The sequence below is a fragment of the Gobio gobio genome (assembly GCF_949357685.1).
Source record: "Gobio gobio genome assembly, chromosome: 12".
NCBI lineage: Eukaryota > Metazoa > Chordata > Actinopteri > Cypriniformes > Gobionidae > Gobio > Gobio gobio.
Genome location: NC_137105.1, coordinates 51,134,464 through 51,160,950, shown reverse-complemented (window position 1 = coordinate 51,160,950; position 26,487 = coordinate 51,134,464). Strand labels below are relative to the sequence as shown.

Here is a 26,487-nt window from a genome sequence, read left to right as displayed (position 1 = left end):
AGAAATCTCAAAACTTGGGCAGCCGGTGGAGAGTCAGACTGACCCGCGTGTCGTGATGGAGGCGGAGGGGATCGCGGGCGTCGAGCAGTTCTCCAGCCCGGGGAAGGGCCGAGGGCTGCGGGTGAGCAGAGCTTATGGAGTCGGTGACCTGCTGTTCTCCTGTCCCGCTTATTCCTCCGTGCTGTCCGTCAGCGAGAGAGGACTCCTCTGCGAACACTGCTTCACCAGGTCTGAACACTGACTCTTATTCATGTTTTCCTGCTGTTACTTTTATGATACGAGAGAGTGAGATGGATGAATTCAATCTTATCTGCCCATTTTTATTTGGATTTGAGATATAAAAGAGAGTTCTAGTCACCATAAAATGAGCCCTATAGATTGATCTCTCTTTGAGCTGCAAAAGGACAGGTCTAAAAATACAGCTCGAGATCTAAGAGCAGCTGACCAGATCTCAGACATTTGCTCTGGGCAGGATCAGTGCCTGTCAGAAGTAGCAGACTCACCCTGACAGCTGCTCTCTCTCTCTCTCTCTCACACACACACACACACACACACACACACACACACACACACACACACACACACACACACACACACACACACACACACACACACACACACACACACACACACACACACACACACACACACACACACACACACACACACACACACACACACACACACACACACACACACACACACACACACACACACACACACACACTGCCTCTGCTCTGAATGAATTCAAGATTCAAGAGTTTTATTTGTCACATACACAGTTATATACACAATATACAACTGGCAGTGAAATGTAAACAGGTCCGCTCCATGGACAGTGCAAATAACAGTTACAAGAAATTAAATAGAAATAGAATAAAATTAGAATAAAAAGTATTAACATAAGTAGAATTATAAATAAATCAAGTAAAAGATAAAAATAGGAAATAAGATAAAAATAAAAATATAAAAAATATGTGGATATGATAAGTGAGATAAACTGTAGACTTAAAAATAAGTGGTTAACATAAAATATATAATATGTATATATAAAGAAGTATAATGTGCAAGGTTTATTACAGGTTGTTACGCAGTAACAATAGGGACGTAAAGTGCAGTGCAATTGCAGTATGTGGATGTTAATGTTAAAAGAATCACAGTTACAGAAGGACAGAGTGAGATAATGAGTGTGAAAGAACAAGACAAGTTATACTTCCATGTAGTAATGCCTGTGTTTATTACTAGTTCTTACTAGCACTCATTCACACACACACACACACACACACACACACACACGTTTGTTTTTGTGAAATGTGAGGCCATTCCATAGGCGTAATGGTTTTTATACCGTTCAAACCGTATTTTCTATCCCCTTACACTGCCCCTGTCCCTAAACCTAGCCCTCACACACACACACACACACACACACACACACACACACACACACACACACACACACACACACACACACACACACACACACACACACACACACACACACTGCCCCTAAACCTAGCCCTCACAGGAGACTGTGCAGTTCACTTTCTGCGAAAAAAAACCTTGTTCTGTATGATTTATAAGCATTTTGAAAAGTGAGGACATGGGGAACGTCCTCATATTTCACCCTCTTTTTGTAATACCCATGTCATTATACACATTTGTGTCCTGATATTTCACAAAAACATGCCCCCACACACACACACTCACTCACTCATTCACTCATTCATACACACACACTCATACACATAAACACTCACATAAACACTCACACACACACACACACACACACACACACACACACACACACACACACTCGCACTCACTCATTCACACTCTCACACACACACACACACACACACACACACACACACTCACTCACTCACACACAAAACACACGCACTCACACACACCCACTCTTACACACACTCACTTGCACACATGCACTCACACACACACACACACACACACACACACACACACACACACACACACACACACACACACACACACACACACACACACACACACACACACACACACACACACTCACACACTCACTCACTCACTCACACTCATTCATTCACACACACACTCTCACAAACACATGCACTCTCTCTCTCTCTCTCACACACACACACACACACACACACACACACACTCACACACACACACACACACACACACTCACACACACACACACACACACACACACACTCATACACATAAACTCACACACACTCACTCACACCCACACACACACACACACACTAACTCACTCTCTCTACCACACACCCACACACACGCACACGCACACACACACACTCGCTCACACACTCACTTATACACATAAACACTCAGTCACACTCACACACACTCATTTTTAGTGTTGTAGTGATCATTGGTGGTTGTGTGTTTTTATGTATCTTGTACAGGAAAAAAGGTCTTGCAAACTGTGGAAAGTGCAAAAAAGCATTCTACTGCAATGTCAAATGTCAGGTAATACACACACACACACACACACACACATTATAATATACCGAACAAAGAAACAAATTAGGCAAAAAAACGATCCAGTTATCGCCTCCGTGTTAAAGGGTTAGTTCATCCAAAAATGAAAATTCTGTCATTAATTCCTCACCCTCATGTGGTTGGACACCCGTCAGTCCTCCGTTCATCTTCAGACACAAATGAAGATATTTTAGTGTAAAGCTGATGCTCTGAAAGGCTTCAGATAGGCCTCCATTGGCATTCAGTACACTTACACTCACAAGACCCATAAAAGGCTCTTAAAACGTCGTTACAAAGTCCATCTCACCACAGTGACTCTACAATAATCTTACGATGCGACGACAATAGTTTTTGTGCGCAAAAAAAAATCAAAATAACACCTTTATCCCACTTGTTCTTGTCTTCCGTGTGTGTCTCCACGACGCATGCGCGAGAATATGAGCAGATCCGCCGTTCGGGAATCCATGAAATGCCACTTTAGCCCCATTTTGAGAACTACACCGAGACCTAAAGCACGATCAATGTAGAATTCAACAGCTTAGACACGCGCGTCTTCCTCTGCTCGTAAACAAATCTCTTCTGGGTCATGTGTCCGAACGCCGGATCTGCGTCATATTCTCGCGCATGCGTCGTGGAGGCACACACGGAAGACGAGAACAAGTTGGATAAAGGTGTTATTTAGATTTTTTTTTGCGCACAAAAACTATTGCCGTCGCATCGTAAGATTATTGTAGAGTCACTGTGGTGAGATGGACTTTGTAACGATGTTTTAAGAGCCTTTTATGGGTCTTGTGAGTGTAAATGTACTGAATGCCAATGGAGGCCTATCTGAAGCCTTTCAGAGCATCAGATTTACACTAAAATATCTTCATTTGTGTCTGAAGATGAACGGAGGTCTGACGGGTGTCCAACCACATGAGGGTGAGGAATTAATGACAGAATTTTCATTTTTGGGTGAACTAACCCTTTAAGTACAAAAATGCGTATGTGATGTGATGCGTGTGTGTATCACATGTTCAGTCTATAAGCGCCTAGTGTTCCTTTACATCGTGACATCGCCATCTACTGGCCTGGCATGAATAATACAGCAGCTCAATGGTTTCCGCAGATCTGTGTGAACGGGGATCGTTTAGACAACGCTGTCCTCTGTACACGAAAACCGCAAACTAAAATGTACATTGTCATGTAAACACACCCCAAAACTTCATTACACCTTTTTCACGTGTGCACTTTCAGTGTAAAAGACCAAACTGCATAAAAAGAGATCCGTTTTTAACCGAACACACTGTTTTAGGAGACAAAGCTAGATTTAAATATAGCATCTCCACTCCCTCTGAGTCTTATTTATACTGGAACAGTCCAGTTTGTACCGAAACTGTCCACACAAATCGCCTTAATTAGTTCATTCATATTATTTATACTCTATAAATAGACATTCATGCAGTGTTTCGTGTATGTGTGTGTGAGAGAGTGTTGTTTTGTGTATATTTGACAGAAAAAGAACTGGCCCATGCACAAGCTGGAGTGTGATGCCATGTGTGCGTTTGGGCAGAACTGGTGTCCCTCAGAGACGGTGCGGCTGGTGGCCAGAATCCTCGCCAGGCTGGTGAGAGCTTTAACAGAGACAGAGTCAATGTTCAGATGAGTTCAGATGAGTTTCTGACGTGTGTTTTGCTGATGCAGAGAGACCAGAGAGAGAGAAGCCCTTCAGAAAAACTCCTGCTGTTGAAGGATATGGAATCCCGTGAGTACCAGAATGACTTAATCACTTACTGAATGCTGTGCACATTTTAAGATGGCCGATACGTCTTATCATTTTATTGTATGTTCCATCTTTAACAATAAAGCCTTGTGGCTTTTGATTATCTTTTATAGTCTATTTAAGTGCTCAGATTTGCATTTCATTTTGCGTTAAAGGGGTCATGAACTGCATTGTTTTATTATTTTGTGGTGCACTTATAATGTTAGTATTATTTATACATCAAAAATGGTCTTAATTTAGAAATAAAAGGCATTTTTCCAACCCTATTTTAGCCTCTGATTTGAACGCTCTGTTTGAAGGGGCGTGTCTGCTGTGAGACTTCAGTGTAAATGCCCACTGCTGTGATTGGCCGCTGTGAGACTTCAGTGTAAACACCCACTGCTGTGATTGGCCGCTGTGAGACTTCAGTGTAAACGCCCACTGCTGTGATTGGCCGCTGTGAGACTTAAGTGTAAACACCCACTGCTGTGTCCCGCCGGCGACTGTGGCATAATAAAAGTCCCGCCGGCGACTGTGGCATAGTAAAAGTCCCGCCGGCGACTGTGGCGTAATAAAAGTCCCGCCGGCGACTGTGGCATAATAAAAGTCCCGCCGGCGACTGTGGCATAATAAAAGTCCCGCCGGCGACTGTGGCATAGTAAAAGTCCCGCCGGCGACTGTGGCGTAATAAAAGTCCCGCCGGCGACTGTGGCATAATAAAAGTCCCGCCGGTGACTGTGGCATAATAAAAGTCCCGCCGGCGACTGTGGCATAGTAAAAGTCCCGCCGGCGACTGTGGCGTAATAAAAGTCTGCCGGTGACTGTGGCATAGTAAAAGTCCCGCCGGCGTCTGTGGCATAATAAAAGTCCCATACTGCACCTTTAAGCAGTTTATACACACTATATAATATTGCCTGATGGATCCATCCATCCATCCCATACAGGGTTTTTCCTACATTGAAATTTTTTTGGCGGCCGCCAAAAAATTTTTTTGTCCCGCCAAAGCTTTATTTGATGAGTTATTGTGATTTATGAATGATGTAGAATAGATGTTGCGCTTGTAACTGAGTGACAGAGAGAACGATCCGAGCTCCTCCCCCGCTCGCACTCTCTCTGTCTTCAAAATAAGCATTCTTAGCTTTCTAATATTTCACATATTACGTTAATCAAAATCAAAAGGTGGGAAGACCGAATCCATGTTGCACGTGGCGCTATCAGACGATGTTTTCCTTTAATTACCGCTGGGTGTGAAATGCGCTCAAAAAACGTTGACTCTTCTCTGACCAGCTGACATAAACCATACTTTCAATAAACGGGAAACAAATCGTGTCCAGTTATGAAGTGTTTTCTGTGTGTTGACAAATCTTTCGCGATGTTCTAACAGACGGGATTCACACACAACGCGTCTGCTAATGTCCGATTCACCACCTGATGACTCCTTTGAACCGAATCATTTTAACGACTGGTTAGAACAACTGATCTGTCCAAAACTGAACTAACGAATCAGTTTAATCATTTACTCAGAACACCTGAAATGAGAACACAAGTGTGCTTACCCACTTTAGCAAGAGTGGGTGTAAGAGTTAGTTTGAATTATCCACAGTCTTTCAGCTTATTTATGTTCATAATGTGTAGTAAAATAAATAGCCTATAAATCGCTTAGTTTAGACTGGAGTGAGGTGAACCCAGAACAAAGTTGTTGTTAGCTAGCTGATAATTTTATGAAATTGAATATGGCAGAAAATTAGGCTATTTGTTCATTTTCTAAATAGCCTACTACTTTTTAGTATTGATATGATTATATACCAAAACAATTATCAGTAAATAGTGTAAAAATGAGGAACAAAAACAAACATCAAGGTATCCCACATGAAAAAATACTATAGTATATTATAGTTTATTATAGTAAAATTACTATAGTGTTTTTGAACCATACTTTAGTAAAGATACTACAGTAAATTGTAGTATTTACTACACTTTGTTTATTTACTGTAGTATATTTACTATAGCACGGTTCAAAAACACTATAGTATTTACTAGAGTAATTTTACTATAATATACTATAGTATTTTTTCATGTGGGATCAAAATAAGATAAGCAAAAGTTACAAACTTTCTTTGAATTTATTTAAAATGTATTGTCAGTTATTGCGCTTGCAGATCACGTGGGTAGGGTACTTTTTTACTGTGTGCGTGTGTGTATGGATGACCATGTCTGTCAGCCACCACCCAAGACCATTTTTGACCCAGGAAAAACCCTGCCATATATGATTTTTTTCAATTTGCCATTTTTTCAAATATATAACTATGCATTTCACAGCTACAGCTTTTTTTTATGTTGGCTTAAAGCATGCAGAGCTGCTGGATAATGTTGTGATATCTTCATCTCTTCTCACAGACATGGAGGATCTGGATAATGAGAAAAGAGAGCTGAGTGAAGCACACATAGCTGGCCTTCATCACTTCTACTCCAAACACCTGGACTTCCCAGATCACCAGGCCCTGCTCACACTTTTCTCACAGGTAAACATTCAGTAAGAGAACACCTTTATATAGCCTGTCCATGGCTGTAGTTTCCAGAAATGTCTTCATTTTTACTGTATTTTCAAAAAATGCCCATCAATTCAGGACATGTTTACAAAAAGTCGTAAAATATGCATGACAGTTTATGACAACCAGTTCAACCGTTTTGCGTTTAATTCATTGCATTTAAGTCCTTAAATGCAAAATGGTTGAATATGAATCAGTCAAGCATAGAGTAATGTGTCAATCTAAGGATTTTGTGCAAGTCACAGGCTTTTGTAGGTGATCTATTGTTTTGAGAAATGCACTTACTGGTTTGCAAATGTTAAGGATGATTCGGGAAATGTTCTGAAGTGACTGAAGTGAAGGATTGCTATGATATGTTGTATCTATCTCACTCAGGTTCACTGTAACGGCTTTACTGTGGAGGACGAGGAGCTCTCCAACTTGGGTTTGGCTATTTTCCCAGAGTAAGCACACACACACACACACACACACACACACACACACACACACACACACACACACACACACACACACACACTAGGGCTGTGCAATTAATCGAATTTCGATTTCGATTTCGATTTTGCCTCCCAACGATCACCAAAATAGTACAATCGAGAAAAAACGATTATTTTGCCTTGCGTTCTGAATGAAACGCGCACGCGCACATCCGCCCCTCCCGAACCCACAAATCTCTCTCAGGTCGTCTTAGCTCAGTCTAGTGACTCGTGTGCATATCATCCGCTGGAATTTAAAAACTCGGCGCGAGTAAAGATGGCAGAAGGAGGGCAGTTACAGCAGCGTTTGGTGAGCAAAAAAGGCAAAACCAACTCCGTTGTCTGGGAACAGTTTGGCTTCGAGGAATCAGACGACGAGCAGAAACATGCTAAGATTTGCTACATGGTAGTGGCTGTAACGCAAGCGAACATCACGAATTAGTTTAACCACTTGAAAATTAAACACAGAGTGACCTATGACAATCTAATAAAGAAACAAAAACTGACGAGAGCAGGGGTGCCGTGTAAACGTCCTTTTTTTCCTTCATATTTTTCAAATAATTCTCTCTTTGTAAACTTTGTTCAATGCATGCGAGATTGCGAGTGCTGCCATATTTTCGAATATGACCAGTCGTTTTCACCGTCATCACCCGGGTTTAGTGCTTTAGGGTTTAGGTTTAGAATGAGAAGCCGCGCGCGCTGTGAGAAAATGTGTCTCTGTGCGTTCATCCGAGAGCGCGCACACGTCTCTCAGCGCGCAAATATTGAGTTCTCTTTCAAGTCTTGCTCTTAAACGGACAAACTCACACAAAACGTATGTCAACATGTCCATCTTGATGAGTATCTTAGCAGACATAGTCTGTATATGCCTTAAGTGAACTTTATACAGTCGATAAAGAAGACGCGAGGTCTTAAAGGGGCAGTAGCCTTTACTGCTGTCTGTTTAATGTCAAACAACAAAAGACAAGGGCATCACTCACCGCTCTTGATTGAATAGCTTTTGTAAGTTTAATAGGATTAATCTTTAATTTATGCACTCAAATATGCAATGTTATTTTACATTTGATACATTTCTGTACCTGAAAACTAATGTTTGACGTACATGAAAAGCATAGCCGAACCATATTGTTGATCTTATTTATTTGTGGTTATCATTTTTACGTGAATACTTTTATACTTTGATTCAAATATATGTTATATTATTTATTTTAATAGTTCAAAAAGTACAACAAATGTTACAATTTCAATTGAATTGTTGAAAGGTGTATTTTTAATAAATACAACACATTCCCAAAGTCATGTGAAATAATTGTGTTACATAATCGTGATTTCAATATTGACTAAAATAATCGTGATTATGATTTTTTCCATAATCGAGCAGCCCTAACACACACACACACTCTCTCTCTCTCTCTGGGATGTGCTCCTCTCACAAGGCTTTATGCTCGTGTAAGTGTTTTAGATCACGAGACTGTTGGGTGAATACTCAGGAATGCTGGTGTGATTGGGAACGTTAGGAAGTCCATGTTCAGCCGCTCTAGGACACAGTGAGCTGTTTGTGATAATAAAACAGTGTCCTAGTACTTACATATATCCATATATATCCATCCATCCACCCATATATATCCATCCATCCATATATATCCATCCATCCATACATCCATCCATATATATCCATCCATCCACCCATATATATCCATCCATCCATTTATATATATCCATCCATACATCCATCCATATATATCCATCCATCCACCCATATATATCCATCCATCCATTTATATATATCCATCCATACATCCATCCATATATATCCATCCATCCATCCATCCATATATATCCATCCATCCATTTATATATATCCATCCATACATCCATCCATATATATCCATCCATCCATCCATCCATATATATCCATCCATCCATCCATCCATATATATCCATCCATCCATATATATCCATCCATCCATCCATATATATCCATCCATCCATTTATATATATCCATCCATACATCCATCCATATATATCCATCCATCCATTTATATATATCCATCCATACATCCATCCATATATATCCATCCATCCATTTATATATATCCATCCATACATCCATCCATATATATCCATCCATCCATTTATATATATCCATCCATACATCCATCCATATATATCCATCCATCCATATATATCCATCCATCCATATATATCCATCCATCCATCCATCCATATATATCCATCCATCCATATATATCCATCCATCCATTTATATATATCCATCCATCCATCCATATATATCCATCCATCCATCCATCCATATATATCCATCCATATATATCCATCCATCCATCCATATATATCCATCCATCCATTTATATATATCCATCCATCCATCCATATATATCCATCCATCCATATATATCCATCCATCCATCCATATATATCCATCCATCCATTTATATATATCCATCCATGCATATATATCCATCCATCCATCCATATATATCCATCCATCCATTTATATATATCCATCCATCCATCCATCCATATATATCCATCCATCCATCCATCCATATATATCCATCCATCCATATATAGCCATCCATCCATCCATATATATCCATCCATCCATATATATCCATCCATCCATCCATCCATCCATCCATATATATCCATCCATCCATTTATATATATCCATCCATCCATCCATATATATCCATCCATCCATCCATATATATCCATCCATCCATATATATCCATCCATCCATTTATATATATCCATCCATCCATATATATCCATCCATCCATCCATATATATCCATCCATCCATTTATATATATCCATCCATCCATCCATCCATATATATCCATCCATCCATCCATCCATATATATCCATCCATCCATATATAGCCATCCATCCATCCATATATATCCATCCATCCATATATATCCATCCATCCATCCATATATATCCATCCATCCATTTATATATATCCATCCATCCATCCATATATATCCATCCATCCATCCATATATATCCATCCATCCATTTATATATATCCATCCATCCATCCATATATATCCATCCATCCATCCATATATATCCATCCATCCATATATAGCCATCCATCCATCCATATATATCCATCCATCCATATATATCCATTCATCCATCCATATATATCCATCCATCCATTTATATCCATCCATTTATATCCATCCATATACTGTATATCCATCCATCCATCCATATATATCCATCCATCCATCCATATATATTCATCCATCCATATATATCCATCCATCCATCCATATACTGTATATCCATCCATCCATATATATCCATCCATCCATCCATATATATCTATCCATCCATATATATCCCTCCATCCATCCATATATATCCATCCATCCATCCATATACTGTATATCCATCCATCCATATATATCCATCCATCCATATATAGCCATCCATCCATCCATATATAGCCATCCATCCATCCATATATAGCCATCCATCCATCCATCCATATATATCCATCCATCCACCCATATATAGCCATCCATCCATCCATCCATATATAGCCATCCATCCATATATATCCATCCATCCATCCATATATATCCATCCATTCATATATATCCATCCATCCATCCATCCATATATAGCCATCCATTCATATATATCCATCCATCCATCCATATATAGCCATCCATCCACCCATATATAGCCATCCATCCACCCATATATAGCCATCCATTCATCCATATATATCCATCCATCCATATATATCCATCCATTCATATATATCCATCCATCCATCCATCCATATATAGCCATCCATCCATCCATATATAGCCATCCATTCATATATATCCATCCATCCATCCATATATAGCCATCCATTCATATATATCCATCCATCCATCCATATATAGCCATCCATTCATATATATCCATCCATCCATCCATATATAGCCATCCATTCATATATATCCATCCATCCATCCATATATATCCATCCATCCATCCATCCATATATATCCATCCATAAACAAGCAAAAGTAAATAATAGCCACGTACTGATGATAATAATGCAGCATGCATTCAATAATTAATTCTTATTCCTTTAGTGTGTGTTCACACTTGTAGTTTGGTTTGCTTGGTTTGTTTGGTCTGGACCAAAAAATAAAAATAAAAACATTTAGTTCTGGTCTTCTTAGCATTCACATTGGCATTTTAACCCCGAACCTAAACGTGACCTAAAGGCACAGGGATACGTTCACAACCTGATTGGTCGGCTTTTATGGCGTATATTTTGTGACGGAACTTACTGAACATCCAAAACAATGCTGTTGTCTGGGCTAAAGGCGCTCGTTCTATGTGCGTAGCTACATATGATGGTATTCTGACCAGCTGAGAACTCGTGAAGAGATTATAAAGTGTGTAAAGGAGTCAAAACAGCGGCAGGAATCCCTCCGTCACACACACAAATGCAGATCTGCTGCAAGGAGATGCGGTTCTGACGCCTGTACCGAACTGTGATGGGCAACATCGCGACTATGACGAGTAAAAACAAGCACTCTGTCCTTTTTAGAGTCACATTTTGTGACGTCATGTCCTGTTTTTGGTTTGTTTACATGTTTTTGGTCCGTGTTGCGTTCATATTTCAGTCGATCCGCACCAGAGTTCGTTTGGAAGTGGAGCGAGACCCATCTTTTCTTCGGTCTCTGTCCTCTTGTTTGGTGCGTTCCTGGGTTCAGATGGTGACTTTTTCAAATGAACCGCATTAACAGAGCAATCACACCAGGATTCATTTTAATCCAGCCAAACATGCCAAGTGTGAACACGCTTAGAGACTGTTATTCATTTTCTGTGTTTTTTGATTGCAAAAATTAAATGTATGCTGTTGTTACTCTGAATATACACTGCAAAAATATTGCCAGGAATTTACAGGATTAAAGAGTATTATTTCACAATAAATAACTGTAGTCAGAAATTCACAGTGAAATGAATGCATGCTGGGTAATTTTCTTATGAGCTACTGTTAATCAACAGCAGAATGATGCTGACATCACAGTCACTGCTCTTGTTTAACTGTGAGTTCACATGATAAAGTTGTCTTTAACCGCCACTGTAAGAAATGATATTGTTTAGCGCTGTAATTGTTCTGAAGTCACCATGATGGGGATCAGTGTTACATTAGCTCAGGATCTCTCAGATACTAACTTTCTAGTGTGTATGTGTCGAATGCCTGAGTTTGTGCACGCTATCAAATGAAGTGGAACGGTTGCGTTTATGAGTGATTAAAAACCTAAATTGGGTCAAATCAACCCTGCTTCCTTACCCAACAGTCTCAACCCAGCATTTTTAGAGTCTTCTTAGAGAAACACGTCTGACTCTTTTACAACCATTTCTATCTCCATCCATTACTATCTTCTCTAAGAGGTTCTCTGTTACACTGTTTTTATCCTCTCTTCGTCTCTCATGCCTCTGTATTGTGTTTGTGTTGTTCTCTTAGCATTGCCCTCATGAACCACAGCTGCTGTCCCAACGTCATAATCACATACAGAGGCGTCAATGCTGAAGTACGGGCCGTGCAGGAGATCAGTGCAGGCCAAGAGGTCAGTGTGTCATCTTATTAGTGTTCATTTAGGCACAAAATTACCAGCCATTACAAATACACATCACAGTAAATAATAAAACATACTGTTTATTAAAAATATGATGAAAAAACATCTCAATGTTTAAATTAGTCAATCCTAGTTAATACTGTTGAGAACTGCACTCTTAATTAACTTGCGTAAACAAACACATCCTATATAAAATAATATTACGACTTACATCTGCGCAAAATGATGTAAATCCAAAGCAATGTCCAAAACTCAGTATTTCGAGCACTTTTTGTGATTATTTGCCTCAGTTGTAAGTCGCTTCGGATAAAAGCGACTTGTCTTTGAGCCTCAATACATTATATTTTAAGCTGGGTGACTGTTTAGTGGAGTAAAGTTAGTTTTTTCACGATTGTAAAACTATAAACACAATCTCATAACTACACACTGAATTGTACAAAACTCAAACTAAATGTCAAGTGAAATCACCTTTATTTCAGTCAGGACCACTTTGGTCAAATGTATATTTTATGAAAATGATAATGCATACAGTTAGTGTTGGCGGTGTGGTTCTGTTCTGGGCAAACTCCACATGCCCGCCCATGAAGTTCATCAATTATGAAATAAGTTCAACTCATCTTTAAAACAGCTCTACAAAAGACAATAGTGTCGTTATTCATTTGAGTGACCTTTCAAAAAGTGTTGACGTTGCAAAGAAGAAGAAGAATCAGCCGAATCAGCTGTAAAACAGCTCTGCAGAAAACCGTGTCATCATCCAGCTCAATTCGGTTCAAGTTTTGTTCTCATCCAATAGTGTCAGTGCAGTCAATGTTACTAAATATTAAAGTGTTGAAGTGACCCACGAGTCAAACTCAAATAGTTTTACTCAAAAACATATTCTCCTCTGTCAAAATCAAACTTTGACCTCAGATGACACACAAAACCTGATAAAAACACAGATTCCTCATCTTTCACTCGTTCATTTTGACGTGAAACTCATTTTTTGTTTTAAAGTAGGTGTTCATCGGAGTGGCCCAAGACCCTAGGGTACACACACACACAAACACACACACACAAAATGACTGGATCCGAGGAGTTTATGTGGTTGAAATTTTTAAAAAAAGTAACAAATCCTTCCCTCACGGGTCAATTTGACCCCTTCAGGAATGAATGGAATGCGAGAAATGCTCCAGGACACAGAAAAACTTAAAAATGCTCAAAATGAAAACTTTAGGACCCAGCGGAACTGCTCATTTTCTCCATAAAGAGCTATAAGGCCATCTAAAGTCGTGAAATATCATGTTTTATTATTTTTTGTCCACAAGAGGTTGGCAGAAACACCCAAATTGACCCAATGTGAGATATTTTGAGCTGGTTATTGTATGTATTGGAGAGTTATTTTGAATTTTTAAGTTGAAAGAATGTGAGGAATGTGCCTAAATTATATTATTTATTGATAAAATCTATAAATGTAAAGGTTAATAAAATATATATATTTTTAAATCTCCAAAAAATTTACATTAAAAAATAGACAAAATATTATAAAAATAAATTTATATAAGCTTTCTGGACACCAAAAAAATATAATTTTAGGGCTCATTTTGACCTCTATTTCAAATTGACAATTTAAATTGAAAATCTAGATGTATTTAAATCAATTCAGATTTTAAATTTATGTGTAAAATAAAGCATGTGGTAAAAATAACATGACGATACTTTGATGTTTTGTTCTACAGCGTAAACTGCACACACCCATAGCAAAAACACACATTTTAAAGCAGTAATGTTAATTTTTGAAAACGTGCAATTTTAGTAAGTGAACATTTAAAAGCAACTTATTTATTACTTCCTTTCAAAACCAAATATCTGTGATTTCTCATTGCATCGCTGCATCAATAGAAAGAGGATTACAATTATATAAATGAAGTTCCAACCAAAGAGAACACTGATCTCCATAATGGCGAAACCAAACTAAAACATTTTAGCAAAATCAACATCAATTTATGAAATCAGCTTATGGGATGTTCTCTCAAACTTTTCAGTTGTATTTACAATTCAACATTCAAGATGACTTTGGGAAATGAGTGAATGCAAACAGAGAAAGAAAACTGCAGAAGTGGAGGAAATGAGAGAATCGCCCACCTCAAAAACTGTCACTCAAACCAATCAATTCATCTTAACTTGGGTTTTCTGAGTGAACAAGGAATAGTACAGATTACTAGATTTTTACAATTAAGACATTAAAGGTGCAGTGTGTAATATTTATGAGGATCTATTGACAGAAATGCTATATAATACACATGACTATGTTCTCAGTGGTGTATAAAGACATAATGAACCGTTATGTTTTTATGACCTTAGAATGAGCCGTTTCTATCTACACACACCGAGGGTCTCTTACAGTGAAGTAAGGAATAGTTGACGACGGGCTCCGCTTCGCGTCGTGACCGCATCACCACCTCAGGTGTGCATTATTTTTCTAATAATTCAACGGCCCGGAGTCAATTATTCCGCTTATACTACGGTTACCACACCTCAAAACCTCGATCCAATGATATATTTAAAGGGAATCGTCCGGTTTTTGTACTTAAATCGCTATTGTGAGTAGGACTATTTCTTCCGCGTCTCATCCAACGGCTCTTTTACTGGTTCCGAAACGTCATTTTAAAGCTAGTTGTGGAGGCTTGAGCCACTGATAGCAGACTAATGCAGTTATTAATGAAGTTATTAGAAAGAGAGAGAGAGAGAGAGAGAGAGAGAGAGAGAGAGAGAGCTAGTGTGAATGCGCTGTATGGAGATAGGAGGATGATGAGTACTGAAGTCTTTCCCAGCCTTTCAAAACTTTTTGAGGACGGCCCTGAATACGTCGTTGGATGACTTAAATTCCGATTGACCAATGATGTTGTATTTGGGTATATAGCGGTTCAGTCCAGCTCTAAGAGAAATAAAACTTGACACTGAATACATAGAAAGCTTGCAGCTGGGTATTTAAAGTGTCTGCCCCCTCTCTCTCTACCTCATCCAGAGACGTAATTTTGTTTTTCTCCCTCGAGTATGTCTAGCTGTTCTTCGCTAATCATTTTATGTCTTTTGTTGTTGCCGGCTGCCTTTGATGTCCGCTTCCGTTTATGTTGTTCTTCATCTGGACTGTCTAATACTGCAGTTGTTGAACGTTTTATATTCACCGTAAATATAAAAATGTACTCTGTCATGATGTTTTTTTTAGTCCTGTAATTTCTGTTATTACAGTTAACTATGCGAAGTGATATGGAACTGTAATGCGGTCAAAAGAGCTGCCTGGAACTACGTTCGCTGTGCGTTTCAATCAGATTCAAGCATTCAATGGCCCCATAGTATAAGCCGCCATTTTGCGCCGCCATGTTTCTACAGTAGCCCTAAAGGGACAAACTGCTCTACAGAGTGGTAGTCACCATAGATATCCATAATAAAGGCTAGATGTCTCGTCCGCTCTGCTGGCCAATGGAGGTCGACGTCCGCACCTGGCGGCCATCTTGTCACAGTCAGCTCGCTCACTCGTAACATTGTGTTTTAATGGTGCATCTACTTTTTAAATAACCATAAGTTGCTCAATTTTCTACCGATTTTCAAACTGTTTGGTTTGTTATAAACGTCAGAGATGTAGTTATGACACGGCATACTTATGAAAAATTATTCATAATTTATTCAAGCATCCATAATTATAGGCACGTTAATAACGTTTGTAAGAAACCAAACCATTTGTAAATCCGTCAAGATTTCAGCGAGATAAGAGTATTTGTGCTCAGATCACTCGCCTTACATCAGGTACAAGATGGCCGCCAGAAAGCTTGCCTGTGACAAGATGGCCGCCGGTGATGACGTTAGAGACTCCGCCGTAAGACATCTAGCCTTTATTATGGATATCTATGCCTATACCTATCTATTGGAGAGGTGCAGATCAGGGTACACACAGCCTACGGCGTACCTAGGGCATACACTCGACGCTGAAGTATAAATTGGGCTTAACCAGCATAAACTAGCCTGGACAAACATGGAAGGATTTTTCAACAGGGATGCCCAAAGTTGATAGCAGTTCAATTGAATCTGACATGATCCTGACGTCTCACACTCCGCAGGGATCCCTATTGTTGAGTTTCTCCTCTGTATCTGTAGATCTACACCAGCTACATAGACCTGCTGTACCCGACAGAGGACAGGATCGAGAAACTCAGAGACATCTACTACTTCAGCTGTGACTGCAAAGAGTGCACAACCAAATCCAAGGTGTGTGGAATGGATGGAATACACTTTAGTGTCACATTTAGGGAAATATGTTTTGAACCCGATGGCAATGCAGCCAGATACAAAATGAACACATGCAAAACCTATAGTTTTTGAAACCGTTCGTCTCTGCTTCACAATATATTATTAAGTATTATTAATATGTAGATCATATCTTGCTCTTGCTGGTCTGTAGGATGTGATGAAGATGAAGGTGCGGAAGCTGAGTGATGAGGTCAGTCAAAAGGAGACCAGGGATATGGTGCGTTACGCTCGGATTGTGATGGAGGACTTCCGCAGGGCCAAACATGACAAAAATATCCTTTCTTGACCCTTTTGCCTCTTAATACCGTGCAAAAGTGTTTACATAACTGCAGTGTTACTTGATTGTTTGATTCATAATAATATCAGTTACTCAAAATGTTATTGTTCAGTGTATATTTGAAATAAGTCTACTAGTGCTTATTTAAACTTCTGTCTTAAAGGATGTCGATTGTTCAAGTGATCAAACTAACAGAACATGAAACATGATCCCACATACTTTCATTGACCAAAGCTATATCGTGGGACCAAGATATTAAAGGGGTCATGACATGTTCCTTAAGGTTCACTTGGGCGATATGTCCAAAATATTATATCACGATATGAGTAATTTTCTTTCATGATAACGATATACATTCAAGCAAAAGATGATTCAGACACCAGATATAATGTTTCACTAGTGTGTGCAGGACACTATAGTTCATTTATGAATCTCCAATGGATTCATTGAAAGTTTTTGAATGTTCAGTTATTACTCCACCACCTACGTGACATCATTAAAGGTGTAATGTAAATGTAAATTCTAATGTAAATGTAACATTATATAAATTCTGTCATTAATGACGTCCCCTAATGTTGTTGGACACCCGTAAGACAAATGAAGATATTTTAGTGTAAATCTGATGCTCTGAAAGGCCTCCATTGGCTCAATGCACTTTACACTCTCAAGACCCTTAAAAGGCACTAAAGATGTCGTTACAAAGTCCATCTCACTACAGTGGTTCTACAATAACTTTATGAAGCGACGAGAACAGTTTTTGTGGGCAAAAAATCCTAAATAACGACTTATATAGTGATAACCGATTTCAAAACACGGCCTCATGAAGCTTCGAAGCGTTATGAATCAGTGAGTCGAATCATGATTCGGATCGTGTCAAACCGCCAAACTGCTGAAATCACATGACTTTGGCGATCCAAACCACTGAATCGACTCCCTGATTCATAACGCTCCAAACCACTGAATCGACTCCCTGATTCATAGCGCTCCAAACCGCTGAATCGACTCCCTGATTCATAACGCTCCAAACCGCTGAATCGACTCAATGATTCATAACGCTCCAAACCGCTGAATCGACTCCCTGATTCATAACGCTCCAAACCGCCGAATCGACTCCCTGATTCATAACGCTCAAAAACCGCTGAATCGACTCCCTGATTCATAACGCTCAAAAACCTCTGAATCGACTCCCTGATTCATAACGCTCAAAAACCTCTGAATCGACTCCCTGATTCATAACGCTCCAAACCGCTGAATCGACTCCCTGATTCATAACGCTCCAACCCGCTGAATCGACTCACTGATTCATAACGCTCCAAACCGCCGAATCGACTCCCTGATTCATGACGCTCAAAAACCGCTGAATCGACTCCCTGATTCAAAACGCTCCAAACCGCTGAATCGACTCCCTGATTCATAACGCTCCAAACCGCTGAATCGACTCAATGATTCATAACGCTCCAAACCGCTGAATCGACTCCCTGATTCATAACGCTCCAAACCGCCGAATCGACTCCCTGATTCATAACGCTCCAAACCGCTGAATTGACTCCCTGATTCATAACGCTCCAAACCGCTGAATCGACTCCCTGATTCATAACGCTTCGAAGCTTCATGAAGCAGTGTTTTGAAATCGGTCATCGCTAAGTCGTTATTTAGTTTTTTTTGCACACAAAAACTATTCTCGTCGCTTAATAATATAATACAATAATATAATATTTCACGACTGTTACTTATGTGACTTGCTTAACGTTAAAAATAGTTATTAAACGCAATAACTTGCAAAAAACAACTCCTTGCCGTCTCGCGCTGTCTGACACACACACCGAAATGTGTGCACAAGCCGCCTCTCTGAGAGCATGTGATCCCTTCAGTTCTGTTATTAAGCATTAGGTCTTAAAGTGACAGCCTGCTAATACAGTAAACCTGCCGCTGTCTGTCAAACAATGACTGCTGTTTTTAATTCTTATTTTTAATAACAAAGCTAAATTAAAATAACAAAAAAATCGTCCACCCCTAGTTCAGGTGTCTTTGTGTACCTGGATGTTCTTGATGTTTAAGTTTTAGGTTGATGTAACTATAAATTAGCAAGTCAAGCAAAGAGTTTTTGGTATTTACATTACATTTTTTGTTTGTTTACAGTGATGTTAAAATTATATTGTCAGATTTGTGACATTAATTTTTGCTAAAACACTGCTGGTCACTTTCAGAAGTTGTAGCGATGCTTTCTTTTCCCAGAAAGAATGTGAAACACATAAATGGTATCATTCTCAGTTTTTAAATAATTTTTTTAATAGATTTTACACACTTGAAGCAATATCGTATCGCATTATTTAACAAGGATATCGCATTTTTCTTCAATATCGCACAGCCCTAAAACGAACCAAAAACAGGACGTGATGTCACAAGATGCGACGCTACAAGTCAGCTAATTGACGACGCAGAAAGATCGGTGTATCCAAAATGAGTGGAGGGCAAACGCGGAGCAACGAGGAGGTAAAGTGCCTCATCAATATATGCAGATCTGCGTTTCTGCACAACGGAGGAAATCCTGCTGAACATTTTATGAGCTCTTCGTGAGTTCTCAGCTGGTAAAAATAAAACCATATGTACACGCATAAAATGATGGCGTTTAATCCAGCACACAGCATTGTTTTGAATGTTCGGTAATGTAAGGCCGCTGAATTCGCTCCAAGCACGGGTAGCGATAGGGACTCGAACGTTTGCGCGTTCGTGTTTCAGCTGGGCAAAATGGATTTAATTATAATATTCTCTATCTGACTCCATTTATCATAGTTGTCTAATTTAGAAGAGAATACCAACTGGTTGTTTAGTCATTTATATCTAATAGTTAATCATACATTTAATCATTTCGTTTTAACCCTTTGTTGCAATTAGTAATTCAGAAAGGATCAAAATGTGACTATTTTATTAACAGTCAGGTAAATGTATAATGCCAATATCATAATAAATTCAAAGATAATTCATACATAGCATCAAATATTCCGAAATAGCTTAAAGAGTGAAAGATTTCCTGACTTTTTGAATATTACGTAACACAGAGCGTTTTCTGTGTTACGGGCCAGCCTTGTTAATAGTATTGAGCCCCGAACTCATTGCTGCATCGCTTTAAATAACTAAGACCAGACCAAAATCTGTTTCAAATGGAAATATATGAAAACAAAGGGAATTTAAATTGAGTTGAATTCCCATTTGGCTTGATTGAAAGGAAACCAAATGGCTTCAACAGCCACACCCACCATCATAAGTAAAATACCTCTAAGCTCTAAAACTATTATTAAAGGGTTAGTTCACCCAAAAATGAAAATTTTGTCATTAATTACTCACCCTCATGTCGTTGGACACCCGTCAGACCTCCGTTCATCTTCAGACACAAATGAAGATATTTTAGTGTAAATCTGATGCTCTGAAAGGCCTCCATTGGCTCAATGGCACTTTACACTCTCAAGACCCTTAAAAGACACTAAAGACGTCGTTACAAAGTCCATCTCACTACAGTGGCTCTACAATAACTTTATGAATCGGCGACAATAGTTTTTGTGCGCAAAAAACCCCTAAATAACGACTTGCATACTAATGACGATTTCAAAACAAGGCATCATGAAGCATCGAAGCGTTATGAATCAGTGAGTCGATTCAGTGGTTTGAATCGCCAAATTTCAGCAGTTTGGCGGTTTGACACACGATCCGAATCATGATTCGACTCACTGATTCATAACGCTTCGAAGCTTCATGATGCCTTGTTTTGAAATCGTCATTAGTATGCAAGTCGTTATTTAGGGTTTTTTTGCGCACAAAAACTATTCTCGCCGATTCATAAAGTTATTTTAGAACCACTGTAGTGAGATGGACTTTGTAACGACGTCTTTAGTTTGGGGAAAGTTTCAGGAACATGTAAATTAGAGCCATGCTCAGTTGATTCACTCAGTGGGACGTTGTCTCAGATGAGAGTGATAATTGTGTGAGTGGATTCAGATATTAATCTCTTTTATTTTTTCAGACAGTCTTTGTTCCTCACCCAGACAATCTGGCCTTGTTCTTTACATTCCTACAGTAAGCAGCTCCGTCGCCAAATATACGTCATAAAAGCCGACCAATCAGGTTGTGACCGTATCCCTATGCCTTTGGTTCGGTAACTTTAGGTTCGCTGTTAAAAATGCCAGTGTGAACGCTAAGCGGACCAGGACTATACGTTTTGTTTTTGGTCCGGACCAAATGAACCGAACTACAAGTGTGAACGCACCCTAAAACGTGTGGACTGAGGACCAAAACCGAGAGAAAAATATACGTTTATACGAAAACGTATTAGTGTGGACATGGCCTTAGATGTCAAAAGGAAAATTAGTTTTCTCATGTCATGAGCCCTTATAGCCACCTAGATCAGCCAGCGAAGTCAAACATGTATTGAATCTTGACTGTGGTTCAGGCCCGGCTGAGCTCCTGGAGATGTGTGAGCTCAGCATGGATAAGATGAGCAGCGTTTTCGACGACTCCAACGTCTACATCCTTCACATGATGTACCAGGCCATGGGCATCTGTGCCTTCATGGACAATTACGACGGAGCCGTTTGCTATGGAGAAAAAGTCCTCAAGCATTACTCGTAAGAACACACACGCACGTATATATACTGGTGTATATGTTTATAATACTTAAAGGGTTAGTTCACCCAAAAATGAAAATTCTGTCATTAATTCCTCACCCTCATGTCGTTGGACACCCGTCAGACCTCCGTTCATCTTCAGACACAAATGAAGATATTTTAGTGTAAATCTGATGCTGAGAAAGGCTTCAGATAGGCCTCCATTGGCATTCAGTACATTTACACTCACAAGACCCATAAAAGGCTCTTAAAACGTTGTTACAAAGTCCATCTCACCACAGTAACTCTACAATAATTTTACGATGCGACGACTAGTTTTTGTGCGCAAAAAAAAAATCGAAATAACACCTTTATCCAACTTGTTCTTGTCTTCCGTGTGTGTCTCCACGACGCATGCGCGTGAATATGACGCAGATCCGGCGTTCGGACACATGACCCAGAAGAGATTTGTTTACAAGCAGAGGAAGACGCGCGTATCTAAGCTGTTGAATTCTACATTGATCGTGCTTTAGGTCTCGGCGTAGTTCTCAAAATGGGGCTAAAGTGAGCATTTCATGGATTCCCGAACGCCGGATCTGCGTCATATTCTCGCGCATGCGTCGTGGAGACACACACGGAAGACAAGAACAAGTTGGATAAAGGCGTTATTTTGATTTTTTTTTGCGCACAAAAACTATTGTCGTCGCATCGTAAAATGATTGTAGAGTCACTGTGGTGAGATGGACTTTGTAACGACGTTTTTAGTGCCTTTTATGGGTCTTGTGAGTGTAAATGTACTGAATGTCAATGGAGGCCTATCTGAAGCCTTTCTCAGCATCAGCTTTACACTAAAATATCTTCATTTGTGTCTGAAGATGAACGGAGGTCTGACGGGTGTCCAACCACATGAGGGTGAGGAATTAATGACAGAATTTTCATTTTTGGGTGAACTAACCCTTTAAATTGTGTTTCAATTTGTGCGTATAGTAACATTTCTATTGTCTGCTTTTTATCTGTAGTGTCCTTTACCCAGCATTCTCTCTAAATATTGCATCTATGTATCTGAAGATGGGCAGACTCTACATCGCTCTGGACAGGAAGTCCACAGGCATCAGTGCCCTTCAAAAGGTACAAGCTCCTCTAAATCTGACTGGCCCTTACATCATCCCAAACCTGTATGACTTAACATTTCATCTTCATCATAGCAGATTCTGAGAGTTCAGTTTAAACCCATCAAGCCCCAGAGGGTAGTTAGCGAGGCAAGGGCATGAAGAGTCAAACACAGCCCATGATTGGCTGGTTCAGGTATTTCATTAGGGTTGAAGCTGGAGTCTACATGAAGCTGGCCCTCCAGGAGCACATTTTAACACCCCTGGTTTAGTGTAGGTATGTGGTATTGAGAGAACCCAAAAGGTCAATGTTAGCATGACAAAACATGTATAAAGTCATTTAAAAGTAGCCATGTATTCTGACAAAATGACATTTTTAAGACATGCATTACATTTAAATGTTAAATATTGCATGTTTTACAAATGCCAATGATTTTATATACCTAATTTTATTTAAAGGGTTAGTTCACCCAAAAATGAAAATTCTGTCATTAATTCCTCACCCTCATGTCGTTGGACACCCGTCAGACCTCCGTTCATCTTCAGACACAAATGAAGATATTTTAGTGTAAAGCTGATGCTGAGAAAGGCTTCAGATAGGCCTCCATTGGCATTCAGTACATTTACACTCACAAGACCCATAAAAGGCTCTTAAAACATCGTTACAAAGTCCATCTCACCACAGTGACTCTACAATAATTTTACGATGCGACGACAATAGTTTTTGTGCGCAAAAAAAAATCAAAATAACACCTTTATCCAACTTGTTCTTGTCTTCCGTGTGTGTCTCCACGACGCATGCGCGAGAATATGACGCAGATCCGGCGTTCGGGAATCCATGAAATGCTCACTTTAGCCCCATTTTGAGAACTACGCCGAGACCTAAAGCACGATCAATGTAGAATTCAACAGCTTAGACACGCGCGTCTTCCTCTGCTCGTAAACAAATCTCTTCTGGGTCATGTGTCCGAACGCCGGATCTGCGTCATATTCTTTATAAACCTAACAGGGTGGAAAATGTTAAGCTAAGTTAGCCATAGCTCTTGGACTGATCAACGTTTAGCTAGCTAACCTTCTACAGATAAACAGAACTTTTATAACCATGTCAGATATGTTTTTAATTTTTTTGGACCGGACAAACATTCTTCATAACAGAGCCTAACAGGGAGGAACTTTAAGAGTAGGACAAGCAGGATAACATTTAAAAAACAAAAAAAAGGTAGAGGTGAGAGTTGAAGCTTACTTAATTTTGTACGGTTGCATTCCAGCAGGAAAAATAAATGATGTCATTTCCTGAAAATGGTCTAAATGGAATTGTGGTCTTTTTTGGAAGTCGAGAAATACATCCTAACAGGGTGGAAGATGACTTCAGGGACACGGTTAATTAGGAAAATTGTACAAAAAATATTTATGTTTATGATTAGAGGCTGTTTAGCCTATTCTATAACATAATCTAAAAATATTTTGAGATTTTTATCATTTCATGGTTTATAGTTCTTGTGGAAGTTGATTACTTTGCACTGAGGACATGATAAAATTGAATGCATATATCAATAAAAAATAGTATTTTTAATGTCTATTATATCTGTTTAAGTGATAAAGAATACCTACATTTATAATTTAAGCCATTTCTTATAAATATGTGACTCATTTTATAAAATATATGAGTAAGTAAATCATAGGGACAGAAAAGTCACTGTATAAGAGGAAGGTGACGTAATAATCAATACACACTTTGCTGTACTGTTTACCTGTATAGTGAAGTCGTTGTCTATCCGCTTAAGCCATTCAAATGTATTGATGCTGCCGGGAGATGAGAGCATATCGCATATTTTTTTACAGTCTATGGTCCTAACTCTGCTTTTCAACGGCTCTGGCTATGCCACATTAAGGGCGCCAAAACAGTTTTTATTGTTTGAATTTCATATTAAAAAAAGAAAAAAAAAAGAAAAGATTACACTTTGTTTCATATCAAAAGCAGGTTTGGCAATTTGGCGTGAGATTTACATGGGCAGAGTGAGAGCGGGAGAGAGCCTGAAAGCGTGAGAGTTGGCAGCCCTGCGTTATATTATTAACATTTTTCCCAAAATCAAGCTCAAGTTGTGATGTTTTTTACAATGTTTTGTGTTTTATCAGTGGGTTGCAGAACGTTCAGCATTACGTTTTCATCAACTTACAGGTTTACAAAGTGTATTGTAGGTGTGTGGGCGTTAATTTTTTCCTGTGGTTTAATACATTTAGCTTAAATCTTGTGTTATAAAAGATGAAGTGTTACGCACAGGCTATGATTAGAGGGCGAATTACAGATTGACACTCTTCTCAGATCCTCAAATACATAAACCTTTACACACATCGTGTGTTTTGAATAATGAAAACGCTGCACTTATTCAAAGAACCAGTCCTTTATTTACCATTGCACTGCAAACAAGCAGAGACGGTCTCCACTAAAATGTTTTTTAAATGGCTTTATTAACCGGTATTCTCTCTCAGGTTTTTGGACTACAGATACACCGTGTTTAATACTCTGTAAATGGCTGTCGTGAGTGATGATTGTTTGTGTTACAGGCTTTGGCCATCATGGAGGTTGTTCATGGAAAGGACCACACATATGTAACACAGCTCAAACAGGAAATACATGGGAAATAATGTAAATGGTGCCTGTTTAAGATTGAGCTTCATTTTGTATGTGAGCCAATGGAGAGACTCTCTTCAGTAAGGTTTAAGAGGCTGATTTCTGTGCAAGATGTAATTGTCAGGATGTGTAACGTGGGGAAAATGTAAGCATCTAGGAAATGAGTAACAGTAACAGCCGATAAACAGACAAACAGAGCAAAGATACTGCAGAACAGAACAGAAGACAATGAACTGAGGAGAATTCTGGGAGGAAGCAGAAGAACGGGGAGATTTTGAGGCTTTTATACTCAACACTAGTCAAATCTGAGGACCGTATAAATTATTTTTATAAATAGTCTATTTGTATAAATAGTTTATTGCTGATATCACTTTTTAAATGAAAACCTTCAGTTGATTTAGAATATTGATTATAATGAATCAAATCTGTTTTATATTGGTGGATGTTTGCTTTACTATTTGCTTATTTCTGTTTGTGAATATGATATTTAAGTAATAAACCGATTCATTAAATGTTTTGTTCAGTGTTCTTGTGTATATGTAAAGAAAATCACTACCAGGTTGTTGAAACTTCATTTTGTATTTAATGTAAGTTATTACGTTTTTTTATGGGTAAATTTAAAGGGACAGTTAAAACTAGTCTTTTTAATGAAAATTAGCTATTAAAAAAAACCCCATCTTATCA

The 26,487-nt window shown here is 39.0% G+C and overlaps 1 protein-coding gene across 1 annotated transcript; it reads left to right on the top strand.

The window, feature by feature from the left end:
• Positions 1-26,329, top strand: smyd2b (SET and MYND domain containing 2b). The gene is made up of 12 exons (XM_079830733.1): positions 1-228; positions 2,433-2,496; positions 4,004-4,114; positions 4,192-4,252; positions 6,647-6,771; positions 7,174-7,241; positions 12,792-12,894; positions 17,035-17,145; positions 17,339-17,459; positions 21,909-22,083; positions 23,082-23,190; positions 25,737-26,329. Exons 1-12 carry the CDS (start codon positions 56-58, stop codon positions 25,815-25,817), a joined length of 1,302 nt encoding a protein of 433 aa, XP_079686859.1. The 5' UTR covers positions 1-55; the 3' UTR covers positions 25,818-26,329.
• Positions 26,330-26,487: the final 158 nt, after the last annotated feature.